General features: G+C 46.4%; 1 protein-coding gene across 4 annotated transcripts in view; it reads left to right on the forward strand.

The window, feature by feature from the left end:
* Nucleotides 1-21,426, forward strand: part of LOC134983122 (zinc finger protein OZF-like) — a 61,204-nt gene extending 39,778 nt beyond the window's left edge. For 2 of the 4 annotated variants that reach the window (XM_063948852.1, XM_063948850.1), the window contains 2 exons: nucleotides 666-864; nucleotides 19,060-21,426. In XM_063948852.1, the coding sequence (XP_063804922.1) occupies nucleotides 666-864; nucleotides 19,060-20,225 (1,365 nt within the window). In that variant the 3' untranslated portion in view covers nucleotides 20,226-21,426. The remainder of the gene's footprint in view (nucleotides 1-665; nucleotides 865-19,059) is intronic. The other 2 variants (XM_063948851.1, XM_063948853.1) reach the window with 2 other exon arrangements.
* Nucleotides 21,427-27,551: the final 6,125 nt, after the last annotated feature.

Below are 27,551 nucleotides of genomic sequence, written 5' to 3' on the forward strand. Positions count from 1 at the left end.
GTGTGGCTGGTATAAGTCTTACCCGGGATTCAAAATCCTTCCTTATTGTGTACGCTCGTCCGGGCACAGTATCCTAACTGAGGCTTGGAGGAGGGTCATAGGGGGAGGAGCCAGTGCACACCACCTGATCCTAAAGCTTTATTTTTGTGCCCTGTCTCCTGCGGAGCCGCTAATCCCCATGGTCCTGACGGAGTCCCAGCATCCACTACGGACTACGAGAAATAGATTTATCGGTAAGTAAAATCTTATTTTTCTCGTAGTCCGTAGAGAATACTGGGCGCCCGCCCAGTGCTTCGTGTGTCCTGCACTGTTACTTGGTTAAGTAATGTTGTTGGTTCAGCTGTTGCTGTTCCTGTTCAGTTTTGGTTAGCATGGCTTTCCTCTCGTTTTTGTGTTTTGGTTCGAATCTCACCACTGTTCTGTTACATCCTTCCTCTGGATATGTCTGTCTCCTCGGGCACAGTTTCTAGACTGAGTCTGGTCGGAGGGGCATAGAGGGAGGAGCAAGTACACACTGTTGATTTCTTAAAGTGCCCAAGGCTCCTAGTGGGCCAGTCTATACCCCATGGTACTAATGTGGACCCCAGTATCCTCTATGGACTACGAGAAGGATTTACCGTTAGGTAATTAAAATCCTAAAAAAAATTTGTCTGTTTTTTTTTTAGGTAGAACTTCTGTCTGATATTAAAACGGAAGACATAGAAGGAGAAGAAGTGACTGATATAAAGGAAGAAGATACAGAGGGAGATGAAGAGATGTATGTGACTGATATAAAGGAAGAAGATATAAAGAGAGAAGAAGAGACGTATGTGAGGGGTGATCAGCAGTGTAAGGAAGAGGAGATCCCTACAGATATCAGCACAGGTGAGTAATAAACACAAATTACAGAAAAGAGTCACATATTCTCCTTGCTTAGTCACTACAACAATCCCTTATACTACACCCTCCTCTGTCAGTACAAACTAATGAGGATTATGTATTTTCTCAGTAAGGGAGTCAAGAGCCATCAGTCCCTATTATGCTCCTGCTCTCCCCTTCACATCATGTCACTGTGAGATCAGCCCAGAGATATGACCAGTCTCCTCCACACACACTCTGGTGTATCTCATACATAATGAGCCATCAGCCCCTATTATACTCCTGCTCTCCCCCTCACATCATGTCACTGTGTGTTACCAGCCCAGAGATCTGACCAGTCTCCTCCCCACACTCTCTAGTGTATCTCATACATAAGGAGCCATCAGCCCCTATTATACTCCTGCTCTCCCCCTCACATCATGTCACTGTGTGTTACCAGCCCAGAGATCTGACCAGTCTCCTCCCCACACTCTCTAGTGTATCTCATACAAAAGGAGCCATCAGCCCCTATTATACTCCTGCTCTCCCCCTCACATCATGTCACTCTGTGTTACCAGCCCAGAGATCTGACCAGTCTCCTCCCCACTCTCTCTGGTGTATCTCGTACATCAGGAGCCATCAGTCCCTATTATACTCCTGCTCTCCCCCTCACATCATGTCACTGTGTGGTACCTATGTTTTCTCCTGCAGGGTCCACAGTAGTCTCCACAGGATATACTTTGGGATATGAGGTAGCGTCAGCACCAACGATCAAAAGCTTTCAGCCTCCCAGAATGCAACAGGCCAGTCTCCTATATCCCCACCTCCTGGCTCAGGCAATTCAGTTTTTCTCTGACGTCCTAGTGGATGCTGGCAACTCTGTAAGGACCATGGGGAATAGACGGGCTCCGCAGGAGACTGGGCACTCTAAAGAAAAGATTAGGTACTAGCTGGTGTGCATTGGCTCCTCCCTCTATGCCCTTCCTCCCAGTTAGAATATGTGCCCGGCCAGAGCTGGGTGCTCCTAGTGGGCTCTCCTGAGCCTGCTAGTTAAAGAAAGTATTTGTTAGGTTTTTTATTTTCAGTGAGCTTCTGCTGGCAACAGACTCACTGCTACGTGGGACCGAGGGGAGAGAAGCAAACGTACCTGTTCACAGCTAGGTTGCGCTTCTCAGGCTACTGGACACCATTAGCTCCAGAGGGTTCGAACACAGGCAGCTGTCCTCGATCGTCCGTTCCCGGAGCCGCACCGCCACCCCCCTCGCAGAGCCAGAAGAACAGAAGCTTGAAGACGGCGAAATCGGCGGCTGAAGACTCCTGTCTTCATTTAAGGTAGCGCACAGCACCGCAGCTGTGCGCCATTGCTCCCACAGCACACCACACACTCCGGTCACTGTAGGGTGCAGGGCGCTGGGGGGGGGGGCTCCCTGGGGGGGGGGGGCTCCCTGGGCAGCAATTGAAGTACCTTTTGGCAGAAACTACATATATACAGTCAGGCACTGTATATATGTAAAATCCCCCGCCATTTTTTACCACAGAAAGCGGGACAGAAGCCCGCCGCTGAGGGGGCGGGGCCTTCTTCCTCAGCACACCAGCGACATTTTTTCTTCACAGCTCCACTGGAAGGACGCTCCCCAGGCTCTCCCCTGCAGTATCCTGGTACCAGAAGGGTAAAAAGACAGGGGGAGCACATAAATTTAGGCTCAAAAGTTATATATTCGGCAGCTATTGGGTAATCGCTTGTTGTAGTGTGTATCCCTGAGTTATATAGCGCTGTGGTGTGTGCTGGCATACTCTCTCTCTCTCTCTCCCCAAAAGCCTTTGTGGGGTCCTGTCCTCAGTCAGAGCATTCCCTGTGTGTGTGTGCTGTGTGTCGGTACAGCTGTGTCGACATGTTTGAAGAGGAAGGTTTCGTGGAGGCGGAGCAAGTGCAGATAAATGTGGTGTCGCCGCTGTCGGTGCCGACACCTGATTGGATGGATATGTGGAAGGTCTTAAATGACAATGTAAACTCATTACATAAAAGGTTTGATGACGTTACAGCCGGGCTCTCAACCCGGGCCTGCCCAGGCGAATCAGAGGCCGTCAGGGTCTCAAAAACGCCCACTATCGCAGTTGGTTGACACAGATGCCAACACGGAGTCCGACTCCAGTGTCGATGATGATGAGGCACAATTACACCCTAAGATGACCAAGGCCATCCGCTACATGATAATTGCAATGAAAAATGTATTGCACATTTCAGAGGTTAACCCTGTCCTTGACAAGAGGGTACATATGTTTGGGGAGAAAAAGCAGGCAGTGACTTTTCCCCCATCACATGAATTAAATGAGTTATGTGAAGAAGCGTTGAGCTCCCCTGATAAGAAGGTAGTAATTCCCAAAAGATTGCTGCTGGCGTACCCTTTCCCGCCAACGGATAGGTTACGTTGGGAATCCTCCCCTAGGGTAGACAAGGCCCTGACACGCTTATCTAAGAAGGTGGCCCTGCCGTCTCAGGATACGGCCGCCCTGAAGGAGCCTGCGGATAGGAAGCAGGAAGCTATTTTGAAGTCAGTGTAAACACACTCTGGTACTCTACTGAGGCCAGCTATTGCTTCAGCCTGGATGTGTAGTGCTGTAGCAGCATGGACAGATACTCTGTCGGAGGAGATGGGTACCCTGGACAGGGATACCGTCTTGCTTACCCTGGGCCATATTAAAGACGTAGTCTTATATATGCGGGATGCCCAGAGGGACATTTGTCTGCTGGGCTCTAGAATTAATGCAATGTCCATTTCTGCCAGGAGGGTCTTATGGACTCGGCAATGGACAGGGGATGCCGACTCTAAAAAACACATGGAGGTTTTGCCTTATAAGGGTGAGGAATTGTTTGGGGACGGTCTCTCGGACCTAGTATCCACAGCGACAGCTGGAAAGTCGACTTTCTTGCCTCAGGTTTCCTGACAGCCTAAGAAAGCACTGTATTATCAAATGCAGTCCTTTCATTCTCAGAGAAGCAAGAAGGTCAGAGGTGCATCCTTTCTTGCCAGAGGCAGGGGTAGAGGAAAGAAACTGCACCATGCAGCCAGTTCCCAGGAACAGAAGTCCTCCCCGGCTTCCACTAAGTCCACCGCATGACGCTGGGGCTCCACAGGCGGAGCCAGGAGCGGTGGGGGTGCGTCTCCGAAACTTCAGTGACCAGTGGGTTCGCTCACAGGTGGATCCTTGGGCTATACAGATTGTATCTGTCAGCAGTGTTCATTCCAGGAGTGGACAACTGGGAAGCAGACTTCCTCAGCAGACACGACCTCCACCCCGGGAGAGTGGGGACTTCATCAAGAAGTCTTCAGATTGCAAATCGATGGGAACTGCCATAGGTGGACATGATGGCGTCCCGCCTCAACAAAAAGCTAAAAAGATATTGCGCCAGGTCAAGGGACCCTCAGTCGGTCTATGTGTTTCCTCCTCTTCCTCTCATATCCAAGGTACTGAGAATAGTAAGAAAAAGAGGAGTGAGAACAATACTCATCGTTCCGGATTGGCCAAGACGGACTTGGTACCCAGAACTACAAGAGATGATCACAGAGGACCCATGGCCTCTGCCTCTCAGACAGGACCTGTTGCAACAGGGGCCATGTCTGTTCCAAGACTTACCGCGGCTGCGTTTGACGGCATGGCGGTTGAACGCCGGATCCTAGCGGAAAAGGGCATCCCGGATGAAGTGATTCCTACGCTGATAAGAGCTAGGAAGGATGTGACAGCAAAGCATTATCACCGCATATGGCGAAAATATGTTGCTTGGTGTGAGGCCAGGAAGGCCCCTACACAGGAATTCCAGCTGGGACGATTTCTGCACTTCCTACAGTCAGGGGTGACTATGGTCCTCAAATTAGGGTCCATAAAGGTCCAGATCTCGGCCCTATTCATTTTCTTCCACCAGTGGCACCTTGGGATCTTAACGTTGTGTTGGATTTCCTGAAATCCCACTGGTTTGAGCCACTTGAGACCGTGGAGCTAAAATATCTCATGTGGAAAGTGGTCATGCTGTTGGCCTTAGCATCGGCTAGGCGGGTGTCGGAATTGGCGGCTTTGTCATGTAAAAGCCCCTATCTGATATTCCATATGGACAGGGCAGAATTGTTACGTACGTGGAAGGCTGACTCAGAGTCCAAGAAGGTTCTAGAGTCTTTGCCTTTTACTGGAGATATTCTTTTTGGTAAATAATTAAACAGTATTTTGGAGTCTGAAGCAGTCTCTCAGAAAGTGTAGTTTCCTTCTACTTACAAGTCTAAACCTAATTTTCCAGCTTTTCGGTCCTTTTGGTCCCAAGGAAAAGCAAAAGGAAAAGGTTACGGCAAACAGTCCCGATCAGATAAGTCTGGAAAGACTAAAAAGCATTGGGCTACCAGAAGGCCTGCTTCTAAACCAGAAGATAAGCCATCAGCCTGATGGTGCGGATCTCCACCTTGGGTACCCCAGGATGGGAGGCCGACTTCTTCATTTTGCACAGATCTGGCAGCAGTCCACCTCAGATGCCTGGGTGCAAGAAGCGGTATCTCACGGTTATGCGTTTGCCTTCAAGAAACACCCTCCACAAAGGTTTTTTGTACCAGCCCGTCTTCAGTAGAAACAAAGGCCAGGGCCTTACAAGAGGCAGTTCAGTTCAATCAGGAGTGATAATTCCAGTTCCTCCAGCGCAACAAGGACAAGGTTTCTACTCCAACCTGTTTCTAGTTCAGAAACCAAATGGGTCGTCCCGGCCTATACTCAATCTCAAAGTTCTGAACAAGTACATTTGGGTGCCTCAATTTCATATGGAGACTTTACGTTCCATTATTTTGGCCAAATAGCTGGAGGATTTTATGGTGTCCTTGGATATTTAGGATGCTTACTTGCATGTTCCTATAGCACAGTCCCATCAGTGCTATCTCAGGTTTGCTATCTTGACTGGCCACAGCTCCAAGAGTGTTCACCAAAAATATGGTGGTAATGGCGGCTTATCTCCGACTTATTAATTATCTCAGTCGACTTATTAATTCTGGTACAATCTCAGGAATTGCTTCAGTGTCATCTGCAACAGACAATTGCCTGTTTTACAGAGACACGGTTGGCTCATAAATTGGGCAAAGTCGTCCCTGGTTCCGTCACAACGGATGACGCACTTGGGGGCTTTGTTGGATTACAGTCTTCAGAGAGTGTTTTTACCTCTGAACAAAATATCCACAATACAGTCGAGGATTCAGGATCTGCTACACAGTCAAAGGGTTTCCATTCACGCAGCTATGCGTGTGTGATGGGCTCACATTCGACATTGTGGAGTATGCTCAATTCCACTCGAGGCCTCTTCAACGTCTGATCCTTTCCAAATGGAATAGACAATAAAAACTCAGACTATGGTTTTTTCCAGGGAGCACTTCACATCCAACCGCCTTTTGTTCCTTGGGATCTAGATATAGTCCTACAGGCGCTTCAAGTTGCTCCATTTGAACCACTGAACCAAGTGGATCTTAAATGGTTGATAGCTAAGGATCTCTTTATGCTAGCTATTGCTTCAGCCAGAAGAGTGTCACATTTAGGGGCATTGTTATGGCGCCCTCCTTTTCTGATCTTTCACCCAGACAGAGTGGTTCTCAGAACCAAATCTGGTTATCTTCCTAAGGTGGTGTCTAAATTCCATCTTAATGAAGAAATTGTAGTGCCGCCTTTCCAAGGGCCGGATCATTCAGTGGGAGATGCATCATTGAACGTAGTCCGGACCTTAAGGATGTACGTGGATCGTACCAAGGCCATTAGAAAGACAGATACTCTCTTCATGCTCTATGGATGCCACAAGAGAGGATGGCCTGCGGACAAGCAAACGCTGGCGAGGTGGCTTCGAATGACTATCTCAGAAGCTTACTCTCGTGCTGATCTCCCTATTCCGGCTAATGTTTCTGCTCATTCTACTCGTAAGGTAGGTCCATCTTGGGCAGCACGCTGTGGTGCCACAGCTGAACAGATATGTAAGGCAGCCACATGGTCTTCCATCAACACATTCATTAGACATTATGCTGTGATACCTTTGCCTCTCAGGACGCTGCATTCAGGTGAAGGATTCTCCTGTCCAATCAGGAGCGTACCCTCCTCTAAATTTGCTTTGGGACATCCCAATGTATATCCTGTGGATACTACTGTGTACCCTGCAGGAGAAATACATAGTTATGGTAGACTTACTGTCAATAATTCTATTTCTCCTACGTCCACAGTATCCACAGGGTTCCCACCCTGATGGATCTGATTTGAGGAGCCTTACACCTACTAACCTCTTCCTTCTTGTACGGCAGTGTGTGCATGTGTGTTCTATTCGCCTAATTCGGGCTCTCTATGATGCTCTTGCCTTGAGCTTTGAAAAAGAACTGAATTGCCTGAACCAGGAGGTGGGGATATAGGAGACTGTCCCTTTGCATTCTGGGAGGCCGAAAGCTGTTGATCGTTGTTGTCAATCAGCTGATGCTACCTCATATCCCAATGTATATCCTGTGGATACTATGGACTTAGGAGAAATAGAGTTATCGACTGTAAGTCTACCATAACTACGTATATTACATGCTATATTATGTACGCTCTGGATGTGTATTATTTGTGGCATGGTGCGGACGCTTGCTTGGGTGCAGTCTCAGGGTTCCTCATGCCACGTAATGCTTAGGACATATCTGGTGCAGCCTCTGTCATGTATCCACATTCTCCTGTAACAGCCGGCTTCACTGAATTGGCTACTGACCAGCTTCTGTTACTGAGTTGGCAGCATCTGAATCTTGCTACCGTCACCTTAGGTATATAAGAAGTTCCCAGCTGATTACCTGTCCCCTGGCACTTGGGTGATGGCATTCTCTGGCTTCTGATCCATGGCCTTAAGGGCACACCAATGGTTCGTAATGGAAGTATCTTCAGGAATGTTCATGTCTAAGTAGGAGGACAGTGCCTCTTGCAAAATTGTGGTGCCTTCAGCATCCATTAATATATAATCCTGCAATCTCCAAGGTCGTAAAGGAGGAGTAGCGGGAAAAGGCGACCAGAACCATATCAGAGGGGTGTGATCAGACCATAAAATTGCTGTTGCTAGAAAAATTCAAGCGACCAGGTTCTCGCATACAATGTGTTAAATAGACTGGCACAGGACATTTCATAAAGGATAAGCATTTATTTCTCTACGTCACAATAATGAAAACATACAAGTAATTACAAGTTACACTCCGTTATAATAATAGCAAGAACATATCAGAATACTCAGCTCTTATCTCTGATGTTTCAAGATCTGTCCCAGATTATGTTCATCGACTAAGTAGTTTAAATATTATTGTTCAGTCGCCCTCAGGGTCCCTCTTGAATACCTTATGGAAGTCTATATCCGCTGCAGCCAGACCTAGCTTCAATCGGAACTGATCTGCTATGTGTAAAAGGCCCTACACACTGGGCGATAATAGTCAAATACCGTTCATATCTTTGAGTGTGGAGGCCCAAGCGATGAACGATGCGCGGCCCCGCACTCGTTCATCGCTGGTGCCCCGTCGACTGTGCATGCAGGCCAATATGGACGATCTTGTCCATATTTGCCTGTGCTGCTATGGAGCCGGGTGACGGGGGGAGTGAATAAACTTCACTCCCTCCTGCCGCCGGGTCGGCCGTATCCGCCGTCGGGCAGCTCGGCGGCGGATCGCTAAATGTGTAGGGCCGTTTAGTCTCCAGGCTTTATAGCCCTGCAAGGATAAGCTAACATTGTCTTTTCAGATATTAAATTCAGGGTCTGTGAAGCTGGGTGCAGTAATCATTCAGTATAACATAATTTCTCTGACGTCCTAGTGGATGCTGGGACTTCCGTAAGGACCATGGGGAATAGCGGCTCCGCAGGAGACTGGGCACAAAAGTAAAAGCTTTGAGACTACCTGGTGTGCACTGGCTCCTCCCCCTATGACCCTCCTCCAAGCCTCAGTTAGATTTTTGTGCCCGGCCGAGAAGGGTGCAATCTAGGTGGCTCTCCTGAGCTGCTTAGAGTAAAAGTTTAGACTTAGGTTTTTTTATTTTCAGTGAGTCCTGCTGGCAACAGGCTCACTGCATCGAGGGACTAAGGGGAGAAGAAGCGAACTCACCTGCGTGCAGAGTGGATTGGGCTTCTTGGCTACTGGACATTAGCTCCAGAGGGACGATCACAGGTTCAGCCTGGATGGGTCCCGGAGCCGCGCCGCCGGCCCCCTTACAGAGCCAGAAGAGCGAAGAGGTCCGGTGAAATCGGCGGCAGAAGACGTTCCTGTCTTCAACTAAGGTAGCGCACAGCACTGCAGCTGTGCGCCATTGCTCTCAGCACACTTCACACTCCGGTCACTGAGGGTGCAGGGCGCTGGGGGGGGAGCGCCCTGAGACGCAATAAAACACATAAATACCTTAGGATGGCAAAAGAAATACATCACATATAGCTCCTGGGCTATATGGATGTATTTAACCCCTGCTAGTTTTCCAGAAAAAACCAGGAGAAAAGGCCGCCGTGAAGGGGCGGAGCCTTTCTCCTCAGCACACAAGCGCCATTTTCCCTCACAGCTCCGCTGGAAGGACGGCTCCCTGACTCTCCCCTGCAGTCCTGCACTACAGAAACAGGGTAAAACAAGAGAGGGGGGGCACTATTGGCAGCTAATATAAAACAGCAGCTATAAAAGGGAGAAACACTTATATAAGGTTATCCCTGTATATATATAGCGCTCTGGTGTGTGCTGGCAAACTCTCCCTCTGTCTCCCCAAAGGGCTCGTGGGGTCCTGTCCTCTATCAGAGCATTCCCTGTGTGTGTGCTGGGGGTCGGTACGATTGTGTCGACATGTATGAGGAGGAAAATGATGTGGAAGCAGAGCAATTGCCTGTGTTAGTGATGTCACCCCCTAGGGAGTCGACACCTGACTGGATGGTTGTATTTAAAGAATTACGTGACAATGTCAGCACTTTGCGAAAGACTGTTGACGACATGAGACAGCCGGCAAATCAATTAGTGCCTGTCCAGGCGTCTCAGACACCGTCAGGGGCGCTAAAACGCCCGTTACCTCAGTTGGTCGACACAGACCCAGACACGGATACTGAATCCAGTGTCGACGGTGACGAGACAAACGTAATGTCCAGTAGGGCCACACGTTACATGATCACGGCAATGAAGGAGGCATTGAACATTTCTGACACTACAAGTACCACAAAAAAGGGTATTATGTGGGGTGTGAAAAAACTACCAGTAGTTTTTCCTGAGTCAGATGAATTAAATGAGGTGTGTGATAAAGCGTGGGTTTCCCCCGATAAAAAACTGCTAATTTCTAATAAATTATTGGCACTATATCCTTTCCCGCCAGAAGTTAGGGCGCGTTGGGAAACACCCCCTAGGGTAGATAAGGCGCTCACACGTTTATCAAAACAAGTAGCGTTACCGTCTCCTGATACGGCCGCCCTCAAAGAACCAGCTGATAGAAGGCTGGAAAATATCCTAAAAGGTATATACACACATACTGGTGTTATACTGCGACCAGCAATCGCCTCAGCCTGGATGTGCAGCGCTGGAGTGGCGTGGTCGGATTCCCTGACGGAAAATATTGATACCCTGGATAGGGACAGTATATTATTGACTATAGAGCATTTGAAAGATGCATTACTATATATGCGAGATGCACAGAGGGATATTTGCACCCTGGCATCAAGAGTGAGTGCTATGTCCATTTCTGCCAGAAGAGCGTTATGGACGCGACAGTGGTCAGGTGATGCGGATTCCAAACGACATATGGAAGTATTGCCATATAAAGGGGAGGAGTTATTTGGAGTCGGTCTATCGGACCTGGTGGCCACGGCAACGGCTGGAAAGTCCACCTTTTTACCCCAGGTCACCTCTCAGCAGAAAAAGACACCGTCTTTTCAAACTCAGTCCTTTCGTTCCCATAAGAACAAGCGAGCAAAAGGCCACTCATTTCTGCCCCGGGGCAGAGGAAGAGGAAAAAGACTGCACCAGGCAGCCTCCTCCCAGGAGCAGAAGCCCTCCCCTGCTTCAGCCAAGTCTTCAGCATGACGCTGGGGCTTTACAAGCGGACTCAGGCACGGTGGGGGCCCGTCTAAAAAATTTCAGCGCGCAGTAGTCTCGCTCGCAAGTGGACCCCTGAATTCTGCAGGTAGTATCACAGGGGTACAAATTGGAATTCGAGACGTCTCCCCCTCGCCGGTTCCTGAAGTCTGCTCTACCAACGTCTCCCTCCGACAGGGAGGCAGTATTGGAAGCTATTCACAAGCTGTATTCCCAGCAGGAGGTGATCAAGGTACCCCTCCTACAACAGGGAAAGGGGTATTATTCCACGCTGTTTGTGGTACCAAAGCCGGACGGCTCGGTGAGACCAATTTTAAATCTAAAATCTTTGAACACTTACATAAAAAGGTTCAAATTCAAGATGGAGTCACTCAGAGCAGTGATAGCGAACCTGGAAGAAGGGGACTATATGGTATCTCTAGACATCAAAGATGCTTATCTCCATGTCCCAATCTACCCTTCTCCCCAAGGGTACCTCAGGTTTGTGGTACAAAACTGTCATTATCAGTTTCAGACGCTGCCGTTTGGATTGTCCACGGCACCCCGGGTCTTTACCAAGGTAATGGCCGAAATGATGATTCTTCTTCGAAGAAAAGGCATCTTAATTATCCCTTACTTGGACGATCTCCTGATAAGGGCAAGGTCCAGGGAGCAGTTAGAGGTCGGAGTAGCACTTTCTCAGGTAGTGCTACGTCAGCACGGGTGGATTCTAAATATCCCAAAATCACAGCTGATTCCAACAACACGTCTACTGTTCCTAGGGATGATTCTGGACACAGTCCAGAAAAAGGTGTTTCTCCCGGAGGAGAAGGCCAGGGAGTTATCCGAGCTAGTCAGGAACCTCCTAAAACCAGGCCAAGTGTCAGTGCATCAATGCACGAGAGTCCTGGGAAAAATGGTGGCTTCTTACGAAGCGATTCCATTCGGACGATTCCATGCAAGAACTTTTCAGTGGGATCTGCTGGACAAATGGTCCGGATCGCATCTTCAGATGCATCAGCAGATAACCCTATCTCCAAGGACGAGGGTCTCTCCTGTGGTGGTTACAGAGTGCTCATCTTCTAGAGGGCCGCAGATTCGGCATTCAGGATTGGATGCTGGTGACCACGGATGCCAGCCTGAGAGGCTGGGGAGCAGTCACACAGGGAAGAAATTTCCAGGGCTTGTGGTCAAGCATGGAAACGTCTCTTCACATAAATATCCTGGAACTAAGGGCCATTTACAATGCCCTAAGTCAAGCAAGGCCTCTGCTTCAGGGTCAGTCGGTATTGATCCAATCGGACAACATCACGACAGTCGCCCACGTCAACAGACAGGGCGGCACAAGAAGCAGGAGGGCAATGGCAGAAGCTGCAAGGATTCTCCGCTGGGCGGAAAATCATGTGGTAGCACTGTCAGCAGTGTTCATTCCGGGAGTGGACAACTGGGAAGCAGACTTCCTCAGCAGACACGATCTCCACCCGGGGGAGTGGGGACTTCACCCAGAAGTCTTCCAACTGATTGTAAACCGTTGGGAAAAACCAAAGGTGGACATGATGGCGTCCCGTCTCAACAAAAAACTGGACAGATATTGCGCAAGGTCAAGGGACCCTCAGGCAATAGCGGTGGACGCTCTGGTAACACCGTGGGTGTACCAGTCGGTGTATGTGTTCCCTCCTCTGCCTCTCATACCGAAAGTACTGAGAATCATAAGAAAGAGAGGAGTAAGAACTATACTCGTGGCTCTGGATTGGCCAAGAAGAACTTGGTACCCGGAACTGCAAGAGATGCTCACGGAGGATCCGTGGCCTCTACCTCTAAGAAAGGACCTGCTCCAGCAGGGACCTTGTCTGTTCCAAGACTTACCGCGGCTGCGTTTGACGGCATGGAGGTTGAATGCCGGATCCTGATGGAAAAAGGCATTCCAGATGAAGTCATCCCTACCCTGATCAAAGCCAGGAAGGATGTAACCGCGAAACATTATCACCGCATTTGGCGAAAATATGTTGCGTGGTGTGAGGCCAAGAAGGCCCCCACAGAGGAATTTCAACTGGGTCGTTTCTTACATTTCCTGCAAGCAGGACTGTCTATGGGCCTAAAATTAGGATCCATTAAGGTTCAAATTTCGGCCCTGTCGATCTTCTTCCAGAAAGAACTGGCTTCAGTGCCTGAAGTTCAGACGTTTGTCAAGGGGGTACTGCATATACAGCCTCCTTTTGTGCCACCAGTGGCACCTTGGGATCTCAATGTAGTTTTAGGGTTCCTAAAATCACATTGGTTTGAACCACTCACCACTGTGGACTTGAAATATCTCACATGGAAAGTGGTAATGCTGTTAGCCCTGGCTTCAGCCAGGCGTGTCTCAGAATTGGCGGCTTTATCATATAAAAGCCCTTACCTAATTTTTCATTCAGACAGGGCAGAATTGAGGACTCGTCCTCAATTTCTCCCTAAGGTGGTTTCAGCGTTTCACATGAACCAACCTATTGTGGTACCTGCGGCTACTAGGGACTTGGAGGACTCCAAGTTACTGGACGTAGTCAGGGCCCTGAAAATATATGTTTCCAGGACGGCTGGAGTCAGAAAATCTGACTCGCTGTTTATCCTGTATGCACCCAACAAGCTGGGTGCTCCTGCTTCTAAGCAGACGATTGCTCGTTGGATTTGTAGTACAATTCAGCTTGCGCATTCTGTGGCAGGACTGCCACAGCCAAAATCTGTTAAAGCCCATTCCACAAGGAAAGTGGGCTCATCTTGGGCGGCTGCCCGAGGGGTCTCGGCTTTACAACTTTGCCGAGCAGCCACTTGGTCAGGGGCAAATACGTTTGCAAAATTTTACAAATTCGATACCCTGGCTGAGGAGGACCTGGAGTTCTCTCATTCGGTGCTGCAGAGTCATCCGCACTCTCCCGCCCGTTTGGGAGCTTTGGTATAATCCCCATGGTCTTTACGGAAGTCCCAGCATCCACTAGGACGTCAGAGAAAATAAGAATTTACTTACCGATAATTCTATTTCTCGTAGTCCGTAGTGGATGCTGGGCGCCCATCCCAAGTGCGGATTGTCTGCAATACTTGTATATAGTTATTGTTGCAAAAATCGGGTTATTTTTGTTGTGAGCCATCTTTTCAGAGGCTCCTTCGTTTATCATACTGTTAACTAGGTTCAGATCGCAGGTTGTACGGTGTGATTGGTGTGGCTGGTATGAGTCTTACCCGGGATTCAAAATCCTTCCTTATTGTGTACGCTCGTCCGGGCACAGTATCCTAACTGAGGCTTGGAGGAGGGTCATAGGGGGAGGAGCCAGTGCACACCAGGTAGTCTCAAAGCTTTTACTTTTGTGCCCAGTCTCCTGCGGAGCCGCTATTCCCCATGGTCCTTACGGACGTCCCAGCATCCACTACGGACTACGAGAAATAGAATTATCGGTAAGTAAATTCTTATTTTTTGTTATCCTGGACAGCTGTCCCCTTTCACCCACTTATTAACACAATACCCCAAACATCTTACTAGACAGTTTCCATCTGAGATACAGATAATAGGAACATATATCTATTATAATCAGCTAGCCTAAAAGCTGTGTATATTCTTCCCACTCACTATGTCCTTCACACTAGGTCAAAGGTGAAAGACGGCTGTGGAGCTTAACATGAGACTATATTTCTAACTGGTGCCTAAAGCACAAATCGTAATAAAATGTACATATATAAAGCAATGAGGTCATACATATACAAAATGGAGTTACACATGGACACAATGGCATCTAAAAAGTAGTTAAAAATATCACCCCATACAGAAATATACCAATGGGAGGGATCAATTGTAACGACCTAGAAGAAGGTTTATTCTCTAATATGACCTGTGTACAGCAGAGTAATAAGTATAATCACACACACCTAGATGTCTTAATTCTACAAGTATTATAGAGGTCAAATTCAGCTAATAAAGGGAGCATGAGGAAGCTAAGGAACGGGCAGTATTACTGGTCTGTTCATCAGTAGTGGAGGATCTATCAAGATGAGGGTCTGGAGCAAGATTAAAATATCCCATAAGGAGAAGAGTAATTTCTTGTAGCTTTTGAAAAAAATTATTTAAGAAATCCTGGCTATCTGGCATGAGGGGCATAGAGAGAAGTGAAGGTGACATATTTATAATGAATTTTCACAACTAGAATCAAATATCTACCATTACAATCCACCCACTTCCTTTCTAGTTGAAAGCGGCAGGATCTATTAGAAAAGATGGCTACACCACAGGAGATATAGCATGTGGGGTAGTTATTGGTAAACTGAGGGGGAGAGTGCAATGGAACATGTGATTCCTGAATGGCTACCACCGCCGCCTTCTGGTCAGCTAAATATTTTATTACAAGACTTCTCTTACGAGGAGAATTGAGACCTTTTACATTAAGACTTAAAAACTTCACAGTGATAGAGAGAGATCAGATCATGGTATGAACCATCTAGGATCATCTGTGTAAAGTCCAATAGAGTCTGTAGGGTGTGTGCATACTTAAAAAAACAGAAACAAATTTAATAAAATAGGAAACAAAATGGGAGACAAAAAGAAATAGCGTCCATGAAGGAGCTAGTGATTCCGTCATTAGGGTACCGTGACAGAAAGGTGGAAAAAGGCCACTGACTACCCCAAGTAGCCATACGACAGTGCAAAATCTAGTCATCATAGTAACAATTGTACAAAGAAATATCAAATGTAGCATAACATAATACTATTCTTATTCTCAATGTAACCAAAGGAGGTAAAGGCCAAGAACCTGGTCTGTTATCCAATTTAGGTGCTACAGGTTGAGTATCCCTTATCCAAAATGCTTGGGACCAGAGGTATTTTGGATATGGGATTTTTCCGTATTTTGGAATAATTGCATACCATAATGAGATATCATGGCGATGGGACCTAAATCTAAGCACAGAATGCATTTATGTTTCATATATACCATATACACACAGCCTGAAGGTCATTTTAGCCAATATTTTTAATAACTTTGTGCATTAAACAAAGTGTGTATACATTCACACAATTTATTTATGTTTCATATACACCTTATACACACAGACTGAAGGTAATTTAACAATATTTTTAATAATTTTGTGTATTAAACAAAGTTTGTGTACATTGAGCCATCAGAAAACAAAGGTTTCACTATTTCTTTCTCACAAAAAAAAATCCGTATTTCGGAATATTCCGTATTTCGGAATATTTGGATATGGGATACTCAACCTGTACCAACACAGTTATAAGGGTAACGGGATGTTAGACGATCAGTCATGCTTTGCCTGAACCCCCAAACATTCTAGAAAGGTATTATGAAACGTAACAGTGGAAAGAATATCAGACCGTATACCATATAGCAATTAAATAGCACAGGAAATAAAGATAAAAAGATATGTTTCATACTCATAACAAGAGCAAATAAATGTGGCCCAAAAATAGATCCATGCCCAGTAACTTAGTCCCAGTTGGCACATATTACTGTAGGAAACAAGCCCTCTGAGTGTCTGCCACTGTCTTACTCCTTTAGCATAATACTTCGAGACGGAAGACCACTCCTCTGAGATTGGTTTAGGTAAAGTGTCATATCCCACTTTTTCTGAATAGCAGGGCCATCCTCAGGTGAAGGTATCACTGCGAAGGGGCCGTTTTGCAATACAATAATCTTAGTAGGAAAGCCCCATTTGTACTGCACATTTCCATGGGTGGAATAGATGCCAAGTGGCCAGCGTCACAGGAGAACTATCTAGAAATAGCTGCAGATTATCCAGGCACTCAGTTGTGGATGAGGAAGACAAAGCAGCCTGTAGAATGCATTCTTAAATATGAAAAAAATGGACTCGCAGAGTGTCCATCGGTGCTTGGATAGGGGCCTGTTTGGACTTTGGGAGTCTATGAGATCCTATCAAGAAGGTCCGCGGCAGAAGCTTTTGGTGAAGGTTTTTGAAAAGAGGTCCGTGGCATAATCATAAAGCTCAGAATTTGTAACAATATCCGGAATGCCCATTATTCTGATATTATTACTCCAAGAGCAGTCTTCTAAATCAATGACTTTATCACGAACAGAGACCATGTCTTCCTGAAGGGTTTTTATGTGCTGAAATCAGATCTTTGTGAGACGCAACAATCTCTTTCATCTTAGTCTGTACGAGTGCCAATCTCACTGATAGTGGACCTCAATGCTTGAACATTAGAGTTAAGTTCTGATGTTATTTCAGTCCTTAAATGTAAATAACATAGAATGGATAGAGCGTAGAGTAACAGGACCATCTAGAGTGTCTTAAGATGTCTTCAGCCATTACATCTGGGCTGTGTGACTGATAAGAAGAAGCAGATGATGTTGTAGCGGTCTCAGAAGGACCACCTGCATTCTAGATACCAAAGAGATGGACAGGTGGGGCCAATTTGGTACTTTTAACCTTTTTATTGGAGGCAAGGTAAGCAGGCTCCAAAGAGATTGACCTCTCAGAGATGGGAAAATTCAAACGATCTATAAATAAAAGGAGCAGTAGTACGCTGTCAGGAGGTTACATCAAGATGACTCTGTTCAAAATGACATTCTTAGTTGGGGTGACGGGGGTATCCCAGCCAAAATTTCAAGTAGACATGATGTATGTAATGCAACTCAAATAACACAGTAATGAACAATAAATTCCACTAGAGGTCAGCGTGATCACAGACTTGAAGTACTAAGCACAGAGAGACACAAATGGCAAAATATATTCAGTGAATAAATCCACTAAATAATATACTGTGAGGTTGTAATCAATCAGCGTGTAATGAGCTGTACTCAGACCATACTTGATACTGGGCTCTGCATGTAGACTGAGAGGAAGTAGATTATTGTGGTACCATATAAATAGAAGGTAGTTTCACCTCCAGACAAATGCTTCAATGCGGTCAGGACACTTATTTTGCAGCTTATATCAGTTTTACGCCTTATTGAAGGCAGAAGTCAAAGCAAGCTTCCCAATATCACCACCGGGCTCCAGTGACTGTGGGCAGCCCATTCTGTCCCCAGCAGTAGCGGGAGCTGCGCACCTGTGTGAGTGGAAGAGCAAGTCCTCCAAGTCAGGTGGCCGGAGCATGCAGGAAAGACTGGGCGCACTTAGCCCCAGAATACAGCCCATGGCTTCAGCGGCGTCACTAGGCTGCGGCAGTGAACGGTGCCCGGACTGAGTGGAGCGAGCGGCTTTAGGGCAGGAGGAGTGGGGGACTTAATAGATTTTGTCTTGTTCCCAGTGGCAGCTGAGAGCTATCAGGTAGGGTAGATAAGAAGGCGCTTAGTGAGGAGAGCTCCAGAAAGCACGTCTGGATGGACCACGCCCCTCTTATTTATTATTTTATATACTAACAGGTGTGGTACATCCCTGCAAAGGCAGATCCAGTCTCTTTCTCATCAGACTCTGCTGTCTTCCCTGCACTCTCACCCAGATGTTCACTGCTGCCAGTAGCACACGTATGAGAAGCAGAAGTATGGCGGCAGCTGTATAGATTCTGATATGTAATTCTCTGCATCATACTTACCATACACACATAATCTTTATTACTATTAGAGTATAGAGATAAGACACTGATGATGGGGGTGTAACAGAGGATTATATCCTAGCAGATGATGATGATTGCAGTGTATTGCATGTAAAATACCTTGTTTCACACCTACTCTGCTGTAGCAATATACCTTATATAAGGGTTAGTAACACATGTACAGGTTTATCAGTGTATGAGCACACACATAAAGGAATGCCACTTTACCAATGCTTTCAGGAGTAACGTTAGGAGACCTTTCTCTGATCCATCAGCTCATATGACTGACGTTATTGATCATCTAGAATCTCCAATTCATACGGTATGTTCCCCATCCATTGTTTTACATTGGTGCTGACATAGGACTTGGCGAGTGACTACATCTCCCTTTATACTTCATGGTTAGTTGCCAGTACAAAAGATACATATATCTAAGTCTTCTTATAATATTGCATTTGTTATTGTGAGTGTTCTCAGGAGGGTGGACACAATAATAGTCTGAGACACAATATTATAAAGCCTTCATTAAAAGTTATGTTTTAATACACACACATATTTACAATTGTGTCTCAGAAAGTCGTCATCTCCTATTGTTTACAAGATTAATAGTTGCAGAAAATTTTGTATTTCCATAATGTATTTTATTTCCAGCAGATGGACACACAAGCAGGAATATCTCAGAAGGACATCTAATGTTATCCCGGGATTGTGAAATAAAAGATAATGACAGTAGACAGGATTCTCCAGGGGCTAACCCCATTACCCCAATTATACATCCAGCTCTATCAGTTGATCCCCCTGATCATGGGAAATGTTCTTCTGATCACTGTAATATTGGTGCATCTGTTACAGCTCTGACAGTAGATACAGTGTTTCCCTGTTCTATAGATGACAAATGTTTTACACAGAACCCAAAGCCTATTACCCATCAGACAGGTAAGGTAGGTGAGAAGCCATTTCCATGTTCTGAGTGTAGAAAATGTTTTGCACACAAATCAGATCTTGTTAATCATCAGAGAAGTCACACAGGTGAGAATCTTTTTTCTTGTTCTGAGTGTGGGAAATGTTTTACACGGAAACCAGATTTTATTACACATCAGCGAAGCCACACTGGTGAAAAGCCATTTCCATGTTCTGAGTGCGGGAAATGTTTTGCACGGAAATCGCATCTTGTTTTACATCAGAGATGTCACACAGGTGAGAAGCCAATTATGTGTTCTGAGTGTGGGAAATGTTTTACACAGAAATCAAATCTTGTTATACATCAGAGAAGTCACACAGGTGAGAAGCCATTTTCTTGCTCTGAGTGTGAGAAATGTTTTACCCAGAAATCACAACTTGTTACACATGAGAGAAGTCACACAGGTGAGAAGCCATTTTCTTGCTCTGAGTGTGGGAAATGTTGTTTAAGTAAATCACAACTTGTTATACATCACAGAAGTCACACAGGTGAGAATCTATTTTCTTGCTCTGAGTGTGGAAAATGTTTTACACGGAAACAAGATTTTATTACACATCAGCGAAGCCACACTGGTGAAAAGCCATTTCCATGTTCTGAGTGCGGGAAATGTTTTGCACAGAAATCGCATCTTGTTTTACATCAGAGAAGTCACACAGGTGAGAAGCCAATTCTGTGTTCTGAGTGTGGCAAATGTTTTACACAGAAATCAAATCTTGTTATACATCAGAGAATTCACACAGGTGAGAAGCCATTTTCTTGCTCTGAGTGTGAGAAATGTTTTACACAGAAATCACAACTTGTTACACATCAGCGAAGTCACACAGGTGAGAAGCCATTTCCATACTCTGAAAAATAAATCAGCTCTTGTTGCACACAATAGACCTCACTCGGGTGAGAAACCATTTTAATCTTCTGGAGTATACGTATCATTGCCATGAGTTGTTCTTCAAGGTTCTTATCCTATCTCCTGTGTTTTTTGCTATATACATGCTACTGCAGGGTAAAATAATCAGATGTCATGCCCTCATCTACCACTGCTATGCAGATGACCTGTCTTTTGCTCCGGGTACTGAGAACCCAGTACAGATCCTAAATGGTTGTCTAGCTGAGCTCCATGTGTGGGTGATACCAGTCGGATGTGACTCGGTCCTAGTGAAACCGGTCCTTATGATAGAAGCTTACCAACAAAGGGCAGGGCTACAGCTCAGCTTTGCAAACTAACCAGACACTTACACTTGGGGGTTCAGAGTTACAAAATGCTGATCATGTGCGGAATCTTGGTGTCCTGGATGGTGGAGTGACACTTAGACATCAGGTATCTGCCATAATCAGATCCTCATCTGAGGAACATAGCCAGACTCCAGCACTTATTTCCCTCAGAAGATCTACCTATACTCATACATGCACTTGTATCATTACGCAGAGACTACTGCAATGTCCTCTACCTGGGTCTCCCAGCAAAAGAATTACGCTGCTTGTAGCTTATACAGAATGCAGCAGCTAGGCTGTTACCTAACTAGCCCGTTCCTGCCACATAGCACCCATTCTCCGCTCCCTTCACTGGCTGCCTGTAAGATGGTGACTATTACATAATCTGCTTACTGACTGTCCCAGCCCTACATGACCAGGTCCAAGGAACCAGAAGCTGCTTCTGCCTCCTTACTGCCATGCTTGCTTCCATCTGCAGATGAAGGACTGTTACCAGCAGTACCAAGAATCCTTAAGCAGTGCTGAGGTGTCAGGGGGGAGACAGGGCAGGTGGCACTATTGCTGTAGAGGGGGCTGCCGGAGGCACTGTCTGTGGGTAATGTTATCCCCAAGCAGTGCTGAGATGTCAGGGGGGAGACAGGGTCGGTGGCACTATTGCTGCAGAGGGGGCTGCCGGCTGCACTGTTTGTGGGTAATATCCCCAAGCAGCGCTGAGGTGGCAGAGGGGGATAGGGTGGCTGGCAGTAGTGGGGGAAGATGGGTGGCAGTAGTAGGAGGGAGACAGGGCAGGTGGCAGTAGTGGGAGGAGTCGGGACGGGTGGCAGTAGTGGGGAAAGAAAGGGTGGTGGCAGTAGTAGGGGGAGACAGGGCGGGTGGCAAAAGTGGGGGGAGATGGGTGGCAGTAGTGGAAGGAGACGGGGTGGGTGGCAGTAGGGGGAGAAAGGGTGGGTGGCAGTAGTGGAAGGAGACGGGGTGGGTTGCAGTAGTGGGGGGAGAAAGGGTGGGTGGCAGAAGTGAGGGGAGATAGGGCGAGTGCAGTAGTAGAAGGAGACGAGGTGGGTGGCAGTAGTAGGGGGAGACAGGGCGGGTGGTAGAAGTGGAAGGAGACGGGCTGGTGGCAGTAGTGGGGGGAGATGGGGTGGGTGGCCGCAGTGCAGTAGCAGGGGCTGCATGAGGCAGTAAAGAGGTGTATGGGTCCCACACAGAACCAGTTGATAATTAGACTTAATGATGATTATGCTTCCTTATTGCTAATTAATCCCTTGTATTTGTTAATGTATTGTTATTTGCTGAGGTCCACTCTCGAAGCTTATAGGGGTTAATCAAAGATGAACGCAGATGTGACATCACGCAGCCCCCTGGAAAACGATCCCGCCCGCTCTCGTTTGCCCCTCAGGGATGTGACCGCTACGCATGTGCATTTTGCCACCACCAGCAAACTGCTGCGGACCGCTCTGAATGACCCCCATAAGCTGTTGTTCATAGAGTAAAGTATTTTTTACGGTTTAATATAGATAGACAAAAATCTGTGTATTAATGATATGAAATAAAGTAGTTTAAAAGCAAAAGATTACTGGTGCGATTTTGACAGCTCATTTGAATAGTGTGATGATATTACGGCGTGGGGGTATTTTCTTTCTGTGTAAATAAATAGTTTTATCATTTGTTGGTGTTAAATAAATTATGTCTATTCAAATAATCTGTTTCTTTTTTACTTACCTGACCTTGCCTGGAAATGTACATGTATGAAGGTATGGGAGATACCTGCTGCAGTCCCTTCTACTTACATTTGGGAGGTACGGTTGTTTTGGGGAATTAGCAGCAAATATTAAATGATACATTGGCTCCATAACGTCTCGCTGACCCTCGGATTTTTACAAAAGTATTTTACACAAAATTACGTTTGTATTAACAACCATTAATCAAACAAGAAAAACTTTTATATAGATTTTTTTTAAACTTTATATATAACAAAAAATGGAAGAAAATCGCCAATTCTGGCCTGGATTAATTGACTCCATCACGAGAACAAGTGCCTTTTTAACAAGGCCTATGCCAACAGTACACAGTAGAGGAATCAGGCATACCCCACAGGTTATCAGTGCTGCCACCATACACTGAGAAGATAAAGTGCAGATTTCTGAACAGTGGGGGTAATTCCAAGTTGATCGCAGCAGGAATTTTTTTAGCAGTTGTGCAAAACCATGTGCAGTGCAGGGGAGGCAGATATAACATGTGCAGTGAGAGTTAGATTTGGGTGTGGTGTGTTCAATCTGCAATCTAATTTGCAGTGTAAAAATAAAGCAGCCAGTATTTACCCTGCACAGAAACAAAATAACCCACCCAAATCTAACTGTCTCTGCAAATGTTATATCTGCCTCCCCTGCAGTGCACATGGTTTTGCCCAATTGCTAAAAAAATTCCTGCTGCGATCAACTTGGAATTACCCCCAGTGCTTTTAGAAGGAACACAAGAGTGCATAGATCACAATGATCAGATGTCCGGGACAATGAGGTCAAGAAACCAACGCTGACTTGGCTCCATAACGTCTCGCTGACCCTCGGATTTTTACAAAAGTATGTTACACAAAATGACGTTTGCATTAACAAATTAAACAAGAAAAAAATTTTTTCCCAAAAAAATAGAAAACAAATAGTCAATTCAGACCAGAATTGGCTATCACGAGAACAAGTGCCTTTTTAGCAAGGCCTATGCCAACAGTACACAGTAGAGGAATCGGGCATATCCCACAGGTTATCATTGCTGCCACCATACACTGAGAAGATAAAGTGCAGATTTCTGAACAGTGCTTTTAGAAGGAACACAAGAGTGCATAGATCACAATGATCAGAAGTCCAGGACAATGAGGTCAAGAAACCAACGCTGTGGTACTAATGCCCTCAATACAGTTCATTTGGAGCAAGAGACTAGGGCAAGGGCAACAACAATTTTTTAAACCATCAAAAAAAACCGAATTATTCATTTTAAAAATGAGGATCGTCCAGTACAGAGGACTGTGTACTCAGCATGTCTAAGTACGTGCCACTGGACAAAGTGCTGGTATGGGTGGAGGGTGGACTGTATGGGTCCTGGCGGAAAACAGCTCGATTGTTGAGGATTTCCTGGTGCATAATGCATGGGTTGGTGATGTGGGTAGGTGGGTGGGGGCACATTTGGGAGACAGTACCTGGCAGGTGATGTTATCCTCATCAAGAGATTTGTCATTTGCACGTGAGGTAGTATAAAGAACCAGACGCTTGTAGATCTTCTTTTGATCCTCCTTCATCAGTCACATCTCCGCCACGATGTAATTGACAAAAGTTTGCTCCAAGTCTGGGGGGCTCACTCGGCGTGAGTCAAAAACTGTTGTGAGCTGGGCAGGGCAAAAGTGGGCTTCTTGGACGACCTCCGCTGTTTCGGGGGTCGTGGCTGTGGGGTTAGGTTTTCCACTTCAGTTACCTCACTCATGGAAGGCTCTTCTTCCTGGTCCAGTGTAATATCCTGCAGTATAAAACAAAAATGAACTCCATGTAAAAATGTGTGGGTACTTACCAGATCCAGTCTCTCCGATACCTCCTCTTCCACAAGAGTGGGAGAATCCGGATCCAGATTACACTGTGACCTTATCCTTCGCTCTTGCTCCAAAGTGAATTTCATGAGGTCATAATACCACAGTGTTGGCTTCTAAACCTCATCCGTCCTGGCTCCTGAACATTGCGATTCCATGTACTTGTTGTGCTCCTACAAAAACACTGTTCGGATATTTGCAGTCTTCTTTACCCACTTTAGGTCTGCAGCACTGTTCCTGGCTCTACTGTACCTGATAATCTGTTCATATGCCCGATTCCTCTTTGTCCTGTTGGCATAGTCTACACTTATTACGCGCCACAGGCACCCGTGATTCAATTCAATTGATCCAAACCAGAATTTGTGATTTTCCTCTGCTGACATCTCTGTGGGAAAAATATTAAACACAATTCAACTAAAAAAGTACAAGTGTAATTTACATACCTATGTCATACATCCTGTATAATAAAGCACAAACAGCAACTTGAATTATGAGCTCCCAGCTGAAAATTTAAACCCATCTGCAGCGCTGTTACACATTATTACACATCTGTGATGCCCATTACACATCATAATGCCTATTACACATCCGTAACGCCCATTACACATGCTGCACTCCGTAATGCCCACTATATATTATTACACACCGTAATGCCCATTATACATTATTACACACCATAATGCCCATTACACACCGTAATGCCTATTGCAAATTATGCTGCACACTGTTATGCCCATTACACATTATTACCCACCGTAATCCCCATTACACATACTGCACACTGTAATGCCCATTACACATTTTCTCCTTCATCCACTAGGGGCCACTGGAGTGTAGTTACAATGGGGAGATAGTATGTGGTATTGGTAGCTGGCACTTTAAAAATTCTCACACTGTGGCTAGCTCCTCCCCTACTATCTCCCCTCCAAGCCAGTCTTAGTTTAGTGCCCGAGGTAGCTGGTTCACTTGGGTTTAGCTGAAGAATTTTCTTCTTTTTTCTTTATTATTTAATTTTTCTTACACACACTCACAGACTGGCAGCTCTGCCACTGCCAGTCTGCACCGTGGGAGCTGCCGGCGGGGTCCCATCGCAGCTGCGTGCGGCTAGGGATGGGCCCCGGCTGAGGGAGACACTGAGCTCTCCTGAGTTGGCGGACACCGCTGCGTGCGGCGCGTGTCGCCGCCACTCCATCCAGCAGAAGATTCCGGCAGCATGGCAGTGGTGAGTATAAAAAATGGTCGGACACCGCTGCGTGCGGCGTGTGTCGGGACCACTCCATCACAGAAGATTCCGGCCGGACACCGCTACGGCAGCGCGTGTCGGGGCCACTCCATCAGAAGGACAGCGGTGAGTACAATCTCCCCCCCTCCAGACTGATGTATGATTTTACACTTAAATGTGATGGTTTTTTACTGTGTGTCCTGTATAACAACCAGTGTTTGAACAGAGTACAGAAAGGAGCTGTGGCTCATCTAGTAAATTCAGGGACCCACAGCATAGAAAGTACCAGTTCCACTGAAGTCTGGGTTCAAATCTTAAACACATAGTGTAATCTTGGCGCCATTATGAGGGGGGCGGAGCTTCAGCCCGCTCTGTAAGCGGGCTCAGCGCTCTTCTATCCCCGGCTGCAGCAGAAGGCAGCCGGGTGATACAGATATAGGGGATAAAACAAAACTTCCGCAATGTTTTCTAATAACATCTTGCACATAACATTTTCCCCATTATTTCTCACAGGCTGGTCACCATTTTGAAAAGCCAGCGGAACCTCCGAGAAACATCTGGTGCACCTTAATTAGTGGTACACTAAATATAGGGCGGGGTGTTGCCTTCCCTTTATTATTCTTTGGTGTCACTAGTTACTAATGCTATTTGTAATTGTGGAATGCGTGTAAGGCATCAGACAAATAGCGCTGCGGCTCAGTACGCTAGTAGCGGGTATCTGAACAGGGGTTTGAATCCAAACAAAACTTTAAGGAGAACTCCTATAGCCTAGGGCTAAGACTCCTGTCCCACAGCGCAGCGTTACTGGTTCAGGTCTCCGCTGCTCCAGAAAGTTTATTTTAATCGTATCGGTCACTACACATTATAGTGCAGACCTTACGTAGGGCTCTGTTTATTTAACCCACCTTTTCTCCTTTCGTTTGTCTCTCCTGGGATAGTCGAAGAATTCCCTCTTAGGTGTGAAGTATGCGGCGGAGCCATCTGCTTCGCCCTCCACGCACCTGCACACCCCTGTTTGATCAATGATGCAGGTAATGTCACTATTAACCAGACAATAGCTCAAATCGGGTAAGCCCTTGGACTTTGGTTTCCAAGGTCACAGGATCAAATCACAGCGGGACCAAACACACCTTTCCAAAAAGAAACTTTGCTAACATTCCATGCATTACTGATGTCTGTTTTCTGTGGATCTGAACCAGTGTCTCAGAATATACAGGTACATAATACAGCAGTTCATCTGATACTGCAGGTAAAGGAGGAGGACACGTCAAGTCCATCAGGGTTCCACGCCATTGACGAAAATGACAGCGACTGGTCCAGTTTCGGATGAGCTGGGCAGGCTCCGGTAGGCGGCCGACAGACACGAATACACAATATCAGGTATCAAACAAGGTTTGTTTTCCTATCTTTTCCCCGCAGATGGCAGGAGATGGTATCAGAACCTCTCTAGGGTATACACCTCGGTGTATCGCCGGTCCATCAAGCCGCCGTTTTCCTGAGGCAACCTTGCTCAGGGATCCATCGACATATGCGGCAGCATGGTTCTACCGTGTCCGGAGCAGGTAGGTTGGGGAACAATTGTCCTCTAGGTTACAGGATGCTTCGCATCAGGATCAATTGATACTTTGATACAGGTCAGAATCACGATTCTGCTTTATGTTCCTTGGAGGTCTCCACGTCTACAGACTCGGACCCTGCATCTTCGCTTGGGCTGTCTTAACCCGACGACCTCTGGGGCTGCGACAGTGACAGGTAAACATGAAATCCTACGGGGCAGATGGTTCTGGGGAAGGAACTTTCTGCAGGATTTCTTGAACCAATGGAGGTAGGTCCACTTTGATTTCTCCTACTACTGCCCCAGCTCCAAGACAGACCTTTACTGGTCTTCCCTTTAGATTTTTCCGTGCCCTTTCAGGCTTTTGACTCCACACGGGTGATATCTTCGTCGCCAGGGGTTCTCAGGGTAAAAAGGCTGAAGCAGAGGTTCAACATCCTCGGTCCAGTCTGATTTTATGTCATCCTATACACCCATTACACAGACTTTTCTACCACCTGCAGGGTCCCAGGGTAGGCGCAGGTCGATGGGAGAAGGCTTGGGCGGTTACAACCGTCTCAGGAGTCCCCTCGGCATGGGTCGGCTGATTTACGATGACAAGAGAGTCATACTGCAGGCTGCGCTCCAT

This window comes from Pseudophryne corroboree, assembly GCF_028390025.1.
Source record: "Pseudophryne corroboree isolate aPseCor3 chromosome 3 unlocalized genomic scaffold, aPseCor3.hap2 SUPER_3_unloc_1, whole genome shotgun sequence".
Classification (NCBI taxonomy): domain Eukaryota; kingdom Metazoa; phylum Chordata; class Amphibia; order Anura; family Myobatrachidae; genus Pseudophryne; species Pseudophryne corroboree.